General features: G+C 39.5%; 1 protein-coding gene across 1 annotated transcript in view; it reads left to right on the top strand.

Annotated features, from left to right (window-relative positions):
• The first annotated feature begins 1,367 nt into the window (after positions 1-1,367).
• ADGB (androglobin) overlaps positions 1,368-9,152 on the top strand; it is a 249,984-nt gene continuing 242,199 nt past the window's right edge. Inside the window, exon 1 of the mRNA XM_011959441.1 lies at positions 1,368-1,512. Coding sequence (XP_011814831.1) covers positions 1,439-1,512 — 74 coding nt within the window. The 5' untranslated portion in view covers positions 1,368-1,438. The remainder of the gene's footprint in view (positions 1,513-9,152) is intronic.

Raw genomic sequence — 9,152 nt, 5'->3', positions numbered from 1 at the left:
TGACTTTGAATTTATTTATTTTACATATAGAAATACAAAGAAGCTGCTGTCTGTCCTCTAGGTATCCCCCAATAGTAATCCAGCAGTAATAAGATTGGGATAGTCTGACAAACCGTAGGCTATGCTGAGTGGAGAGCACCGGGTATTCATTTGTCAGAGAAGTTGAAAGGTTTTCTTTGCAGGAAGCTGCCTCTTGCCTGTACAAGTGGAACTGTGGGCATGTCCCCAGTCCCATGAGTGGAGGGGATTTCTTTTATTTAAAGATACTTAACTGTTTCTAGGCTCATGAAAGACACCAACCAGTAGTAGGGGTCCTAAGCCTAAGGGCTGTGTGTCAGATCTCTCTGAAGTGAGGTTATATTGAACCAACACAATATTTTGTTTTGTTTTGATGAATTTGCGAGCTCTTGCAGTCTAAGCACGTCTTAGTTAAGCATAGTATCCACTACTCTGTATTTAGCTGGCCAACTTCATTCATTTACGTTGTATGCTGCTCCTTGAAACCAGGTGGTCTGTCATCTCTGAAAGAGTGGCTCCTATTTGCTGGGCTTTCATAGTGTGCTATACACTTTACACCTTATCCTCAAAACAGATCTGTGAGTTAGGTATTAGCATCTCCTATTTATGAGTAAACTGAGGCTTAAAGGGAAAAACTAGCCCAAGGCAAGATAACTAATAAATACCACCATTGATGACTGAGCCTTAAGCCGGTGCCCTAATAAGTCTCATTTTACTTGGTTCTGTCTGTGTCATCTGGCCCCTGGACATTTTCTAGGAAAGTCTATATAAAGGACCACTTGAGCCCATGACTTGGGCCACTCTTTCATTTGAACAACAAAACACCTTATTGGTTTTATTACTGATGTCATCATCACCTAGCCTTCAGTGACTCAAGGTGTCATTTTTTTCTGCCTTCCTTATACCCACTGTGTTAATTTCTGGACCCCAGGTTTTCAAGCCATTGACAAATTCAGTGTGTCTATAATGTCTCCTTAGTGATTACTGAAGGAACTTGTTATGTTAGCCAAGAGAATACCTGGGGTGGTACTAGGATAATATCTACCTTCAAACAGATGAATATTCAAGAGTGGACAAATGTCTATAGTTCCTAAGGGCAAAGCCAGGCAGAGTGAGTCATGCAGAAAAGAATGCCAATTAATCAGGGCTGCGCAGCAATCCTAATATCAAAACCACGCCCCAGAACCTCGATTTCTCTCCAGACACCAACTCCAAGATCCTCCACGGGGATGTGGGATTTGAGTTTAGGCGCTTGCGTCTCACGGCAGCCAGAGGCCCCAGAGCCCGCCCCCAGGGACCCGCCCCCGCTCTCAGGGACGCTGGACGCCGGACGCCGTATCCTGGCAACGCAGACGCTGAGCCTGAGCGCGCCCGCAGGCTCTTTGCTCACAGCTCAGCCCTACATAGATCGGCTTCTGCCATGGCCTCCAAACAAACCAAAAAGAAAGAGGTGCATCGTATCAACTCGGCGCACGGATCGGATAAATCGAAAGAGTAAGGGACCTCTGCCTCCCCGTCCATCCCTTGGCCTAGTCCCTTGGCATCACCACTAGTTCTGGGGCTGCCTCCTGGTAGCAAACTCTGCCAGGGCAGAAGTTTAGTGGCCTCCTGGCAGCTTGTCTTCTCTAGTAAACCAGATCCAGGAGGTGCTTGCTCTCATACTTCTCTCTTACCTGTCTTGATTCACTTCCTTTCCCAGAGCCCCTGATTTTCTTGCTTTGGGTGCTCGGCTCCCATGGGTGAATCTCCCACCCCTCCTCTGCTTCATAGCCCTCTCAGACAGTTAGAAAGGCCATAGCTTTCCTAAGAAAGAGGCATATCTCAAAGACTTCTGGTTAAAGCCACATCTGCATGGCCCCAGAAATGATACAGACAGAGAAGGACAGACAGACATGGACACATTTCACCTTAATGGTGATTTGCTAGTATGCATCTGCCCGGTCCAACGACTCCGACCTTTAATCAGATATAATCAGACATGAAGTGGCTTCAAACCTTCAAACAGCATAAATGTATAGCTCATGTTACTAAGGTTTACTCTGAGAAAGTAGAAGTAGACCCTCGATCAGGGAATCTTTATGATGCCTTTGTCCTGGGCTGGTGTTAGGTGGTGTGTCTTAGGATGTACTTTCCCACGATTATTATTTTCTTTGTTCGGTTTCCCTAGAGATATCCAGTTATCAGCAGCACAGGACTGGGGCTATTGTTTGAACTTATGTCATTTCTAACGTTCATTCCCACTTGACAATCCCAGCTGCCAGCCCTGCTTCAGTGGGGTCATTCATGTTCTTCATGCTCTGCCTGATGGGAAGGGTGATGCAATCAATCATTTCAAATTGAAGTTTTACATCGTTGATACCTGTTTCTCCATTTCCTTCCCTGGCTGAAAAATTCCACATTGGATTGATCCCTAGGATTTAAATTCTTTCTCTTTGTGAATTCTTCTCCCAGACTCATTCCCATGTCTGTGAATCTCTAGTCCCTTAGTTCTAACCTCTCTCGTAAGCAGGTTTCCAATTACCTGGCAGATAATCCACTCCTTTTACTAGCTTAAATTTTAGATATAACATATATAAGTAATATTACATATACAATTTTATATAGATATTACATGTCTAATAGGATTGCTCTACTTCTGTGTACCAAAGTCAGGTCTTTTCAGCATTGTCTAAGGGTTTCCATTCCTCTAGGTTCAAGGCCAAGGAGGCCCGTCAGAATCAGGCCTCTATTACTTCTCTAACGTTACGTTCCACTAGCTTCCTCTCCATTCCCTGAGTCATCTCAGGATTGTTCCCACCGCAGGCCTTTACACTTGCTGTTTCCCGTATTGGAAAGCTTTTCTGCTCAAATATCTATATGGTTTTCTCTCTCCCTTCCTTCAGTAGTTTCCCTAAATATCATTTTCTCCCGTTAGCTTCTTTGGCCACTTGATTTAAAATTACAACCTCTACTTCTCTGCCAAAACAAAACAAAACAAAACTCCCTGTCTTCCTTCACTCCTTTGTTTATTTTCATTGACTTTTTTTTCCTCATTTAACATGCTATATATTTCACTTTTTAAAAACTACATTTTTTTTCATTTGTCTTCCCAATAGGGAAGGCAGGGATTTTTCCTTTTCTATTTTATATACTGTTGAATTCTTAGTACTTAGAGTAGTTCCAAGGTCATACATAGTAGCTCTCAAAAGTGTTTAGTGAATGAATGAGTGACTCTTTTAACTAGGAGACATTAAAGGATTGCAAAAGAATTTTGAATACACCCTCCCCATACACACACACAAATAACTAAGTCACTGATGTTATAAGTAATACACATTGAAGGCTCACAACTCTTTAGGAGCTTTGGGAAAATATTGGACTTTAATGAGTTTATATCCTGAAAGAGATGTGACTGTTAACTCCCATAAAGAAACTTATCAAACCAGACACCATAAAACACATTACTTGCCCTGATCCTGTGATGGTTGTATTACACTATAGAAACTAGATCCCCACTGGTAAGATGCAAACTCTCTTCTTACTAAGAATTCTTCTTTCTTTTTGAGATAGTAATAAATGTCTAATATGTTTTTTCTAGAAAATATGTGAATTATGTCAATAAAATGTATGCATATATTTATGAAAATAGAAGAGGAAGGGCAAAGAGTTATTTTTTAAAAGCTAAGATTTGTTAGAAACTATTGAGCATCAAACACCAAATCATTAGATTTTTCTGTAGCATTCTATAAATGTTAAGTTCATTATAAATCAAGTCTATCTTCTAAGTTTAACTAAAGAACTAATCACAGAACCTAAGCTCACTCATAGATGTAGGACAGACAAAGTGTCACTTAGTATGAGGCATAGAGATCAAAGTCTAGCAAGGCCCTTTATTTAAAATACACTAGGAGATTTAGAGTAAGTTTTTATGTCATTTTACCACACCTTGTGTTTACACATCCAATAAATGCGACCAACTCTAACATGGTCCTGGATACAGAAATAAAAGAAAGTCTTCAGAGCCTTGAAAATGGCTATGCAATAGAATCTTATTCTCCTAGAAATGCCATCTCTGGCATCTCTCTTTTGCCCTAAAATTATGTGTCAGACTGGGAATAAGTGTCGTGTTTGGCTTTTGCCTCATATGGCAACTAGCACATAAAAAAAGTCACCATGTGTTTATTAAATGAGCTCATAGTTATGTTATCCACCTTGGTTTTCATTCCTTCTGAATTTGATTGAAGCCCAATTTTCCTTCTCTTTCCTTTTTGATCTGCCATTGGCAAAGTTCAAAAACTGAGATGTTACAACTGATTACAGCAGAATCATCTATGTTCACATTAATAAGTAAATATAACTTTGAATCACCAAGAAAAACTATTCCAGGTAACTAAGCTGTAAGTCTTTTACATTAAACAATTTCTATTTTATCTATTTCCTAGTTCTCTGTATCAGCCAGTATGAAATCACTATTCTAGGGTGATTCACTCTGGCATCAGTTTTTTGACATTGGACAAGTCATTTTCTATTCTGACATTTAGTTTTCTCTTCTTTAAAGGGGGAGCCCTTTAATTAAAGTTGCTCTTACCCCAGCATGTCCTGTTCTTTCCCTGCTTTATATTTTCCTCCAGTTCTAAGTTTCCATGATTTTATTAGATAAATTTTTTAACTTCACTGGACTCATAATTGGTGAGGGGATTTTGTTACAGTAAAATGTTTAAAATCACGGTTTAATTGATTGTCCTGTTAATCATCTTTTAACATAACAATTTTTAACATAACTTTAACATAACATCACAACTGTCACAGATTTTAACTCTCGTTATCAGTATCTTAGTTGGAGCTACTGTAACAGAATACCATAGACTGGGTAGCTTAAACAACAAACATTTGTTTCCCACAGTTCTGGAGGCTAGAAGTCAACAAGCAGGGTGCCAGCATGGTCAGGTTCGGGGAAGGCTCTCTACTTCAGGGATCCCCACCCACTGGGGCTGTGGATCAGTACCAGTCTGGCCCATGGCCTGTAAGGACCTGGGCTGTGCAGCAGGAGGTTACAGGCAGGGGAGTCAACATTTCCACATTTCCACCTGAGCTCCCCATCCTGTCAGATTAGCAGTGGCATTAAATTCTCATAGGAGTGCAAATCCTATTGTAAACTGTGCATACAAGGGATCTAGGTTGTATGATCTTTACAAGAATCTAATGCATCCCCCTCTCCATCCGTGAAAAAAAATTGTCTTCCATGAAACTGGTCCCTGTGTGCCAAAAAGGTTGGGGACGACTGCTCTACTTAACTTACAAATATCCGTCTTTTTGTATCCTCACGTGCTAGAGAGAAAGAAGGCTGGTTAGTTCTGTTACTTTTCTTATAAGGAAAATAATCGCATCATGAGGTCCCTCATAACCTAATTACCTTCCAAAGACCCCATGTCCTAAAACTATTCCATTGAGAATTAACATTTTAAGATGTGTATTTTGGGAGGGGAGTCACTGATATGCAGTCTGTAATATAAACTAATAACAATTAGCAATTATAAACACATTTAAATTAATTGATCAATCTAATTGATTTGAAAACTAATAGGTGCTACAGAGATTCATTCACCAGTTAGATGCCACTGGACTGATTTGTAGTGATATCAAGACAAAAATTTGATCTTCTTGGAAGTACTAAATATGATTCTTTGTGTATATCATAGACAACACAACAGAGACAAAAGAAGTCAGGCAATTTAAGTATTGACAGTATTAATGTATAAACTTTATACACTAAAATACTTGGAACCTTAATGGGAAGTCTTAGATAGGGAAACAATTTGATGTTTATAGTCATAAAATTTTTTTCACTTCCAAAAGGACATTCAAACCAAGATTGAAAAACAGGTCATCTGTTAAACTAACAAGAACCATATAGCCTTGTAGATTTGTACTTATAAAATAATATTAAGCCTCTTTCAAAAACAGAATGAAATATATTTCATAATTTTCAAGTTATCTAACTTATGACTAAAACCAACACCTAAATTTTATAGAATTTTCAAAAATGATCAACATGTCTCTCTATAGGAAATTTGAAAAGGATACTATTACAAAAGCTGAATTCAAGATTTAGTACAATGAAAACCAACATAAAATAGAGGAATAAATATCTTGCTGTGTATTAGATTAAGTGAATTCTTTCTTGCTTGTCTGAGGCCCAAGAGGGAGATAATCCAATGAAACTATGCAACAGAGGTTGGTACCTAATATGTTCCTCTACCTGCAGCGTTCAGAAAAGAAACCTCCCCTAAGTCAGCAGGACACATTAGGGAGGTGCTCTCTGTAACCCAAGGTCCAGTTCGCATAGCTCACACCAGAAGGCAGAGGTAAGAGGTGAAGCTGTCAACAACCCAGGGGTCACCTGAGTCTTGTGATTTCCCCAGATGACCTGTGTGGAACTCAACAACTATAGTCAATTAACAAATTTAAACGGTCGGTTGGAATGAGCATCCCCCAAAGTTCTACAATATGGCCAAGGACTTTGATTGTACATTGTTCTTTTTTTAGTAGCCATTCCAAATATCGTGAGATGCATTGTTAGAGGAAGTCCCTTGTCCTCCTAAAAGCCACATCACTTCTCTCTAAGGAGAATGGCCCAGTCCTCTCCCAAGTCCACAAAGGGGAGGTGATAGCATTGCTTTCGTGTAAATAATGTAATGCAACATTTTTTAAATCTTCACCTTAATACTTTTGTATTTAGTTTTATTTTGAATGATCAGCCTTTTTGGTCCCCCTTTTTTGTCCCCCAGTTTGATATGTATGAAGGCTTTTGCTCTCCCTGGGAGCGGGTGGAGGCAGCCAGGGCTTACCTGTACATTGACTTTAGACCAGTTGAATAAAAGTACACCTTAAAAATGGAAAAAAAAAAAAAATGATCAACTTCAGTGACAGAAACTTTCCCAGAGGATAGCTTATTCTTTATGCCTATTTCCCAATTATTTATTGAGCATTGCCCATGCCTAAGTCACTGGTAGGCCCTAGGTAATAAGGAATTCTGAAACATGATGCTTTCTGTCAAGGGATTTATACTCTGGGGCCAGGGAAGGGAGGATTCATATAGAAGTAACTAGGAGATACAGAGTAATGCCACATTTGACAGGAGAAACTTGTTGGAAGTCATAGAAGGAATCATGCGTTGGTGTGGGGATAAAGTAGAGAAATCATGAGACTCCTAAAATGAGTTAGAGGAGAGGAAGAACACTTCCAACTGGGGCTGGTTTTTCATTGCTTCTGTCTAATAGCCACTCTTCCATTGCAAAAGGCATAGGTTAGTGGGGTGGTTAGTGCAGGCAACAGGAAAGTGGGGCACAGGTTATCCAAGTTGAATCATAAAGCATCTAAGATGAGTATCCAGTAGAATGACAGAGATAGATTAAATAATTCAAACTATATATATTGGGGAAATACACATGGTTTCAAACATCAAAATGGTGATTTATGATGTACAATTTGACAATTGCATAGAATTTATGCTGGATTAGAAATCACTATAAGAAATAGTGATGGTCTGAGATAATGGGGGAATGCGTGATTCTTGATCCTCCTGATGATAGTGAGGAACATATTAAATGGGATGTGAGTGTGCACCGTGCACAGCAGATCTGTGAGATGATTGTGGTTAAAGACTATACAAGCCAAGTTTCCAGTCTCCAGTTGCAGTTTTAATATATGATGATGATGTCCAGGCCAGGATGCCATCCTGTCTGAAAAAGAAAATAAAAATGCTTAAATAAAATTCAGTGACAGATTTCTGAATGCCTTGCCTTACTTATTTTGCATTCTCTCTAGGGCCTGAATATATATTTTATATTATATATTTCATAAATGCATGTGTAACTTAATTGAGTTGAACAGCAAACTCAGTGCAGGAGCTAAACCATAACCCCCTGACTCAGAACCAGACAGAAACTGGGAGAGCCCGGAGGGAAAAGGCCCTGTCACAGTCATCCGCAGCACCCGGGACAACACTCGGCACAGATTCGGACATTTTACAAATGTCAGTTGTATGTCTTTAAGTATAAAAAACACAGCAAAATTCCATGTTTAATGAGGATACCCCTTTATTTTTAATAGGGCCTTTAGTTCTCCCTTTGAAATAGTCTCAATCTGAGCATTTGTTTAGTAGTTTGACACCATTTAAGAATTATCTCCGGTAATGAAATCTTTTCTTAATCATCCAATTGGTAGTTTTGAGGGAGAAACAATTCTGTTTATTCTGTAGAATTATTATAGAGGTAGAATTAGACTGAAAAAACTTAAATTAACAAACTAATGGAATTAGTACTTCGTTGTTACCTAAAAACATAATCAATTTTATTCTTTGAAACTAATAACACTGTTGCTAATACTTTTAGATTAGTGGTCCCCAACGTTTTTGGCATCAGGGAGCAGGATCGGTTTTGTGGAAGACGATTTTCCACCAATGAGGGTGGGCAGGGGGAATGCAGTATTTCTCATAAAGAGTGCACAACCTAATAGCTTCTCATAGGAGTGCACAACCTAGATCCCTCACATGCGCAGTTCACAATAGGGTACGTGCTCCTATGAGAATGTAATGGGTTCACTGATCTGACAGGAGGCAGAGCTCAGGCAGTAGTGCATGCTCACTCACTGCTCACTTCCTGCTGTACAGCCCAGTTCCTAACAGTCCATGGACCTGTACTGGTACTACAGTGACCTAGGGGTTGGGGAACCCTGTTCTAGATGAGCAAAATAATAGTAACTTAATCAAAAGTGGCTATGTAAAGATTTTAATTGACTTTAATATTACTTTGACACTTCTAGGTCACCAATTAGGTATATCTCCTAATGCTATCCCTCCCCCCTCCCCACAATAGGACCCAGTGTGTGATGGTCCCCTTCCTATGTCAAAGTGATCTCATTGTTCATTTCCCACCTATGAGTGAGAACATGCGGTATTTGGTTTTCTGTTCTTAACGATAGTTTGCTGAGAAGGATGGTTTCCAGCTGTATCCATGTCCCTACAAAGGACATGAACTCATCCTTTGTTATGGCTGCATAGTATTCCATGGGGTATATGTGCCACATTTTCTTAATCCAGTCTGTCACTGATGGACATTTGGGTTGATTCCAAGTCTTTGCTATTGTGAATAGTG

This window comes from Colobus angolensis, unplaced genomic scaffold (assembly GCF_000951035.1).
Source record: "Colobus angolensis palliatus isolate OR3802 unplaced genomic scaffold, Cang.pa_1.0 Scaffold493, whole genome shotgun sequence".
Taxonomy (NCBI): Eukaryota; Metazoa; Chordata; class Mammalia; order Primates; family Cercopithecidae; genus Colobus; species Colobus angolensis.
The sequence above is the reverse complement of the archived record's forward strand: the minus strand, read 5'-3'. Positions and strand labels throughout refer to the sequence as shown.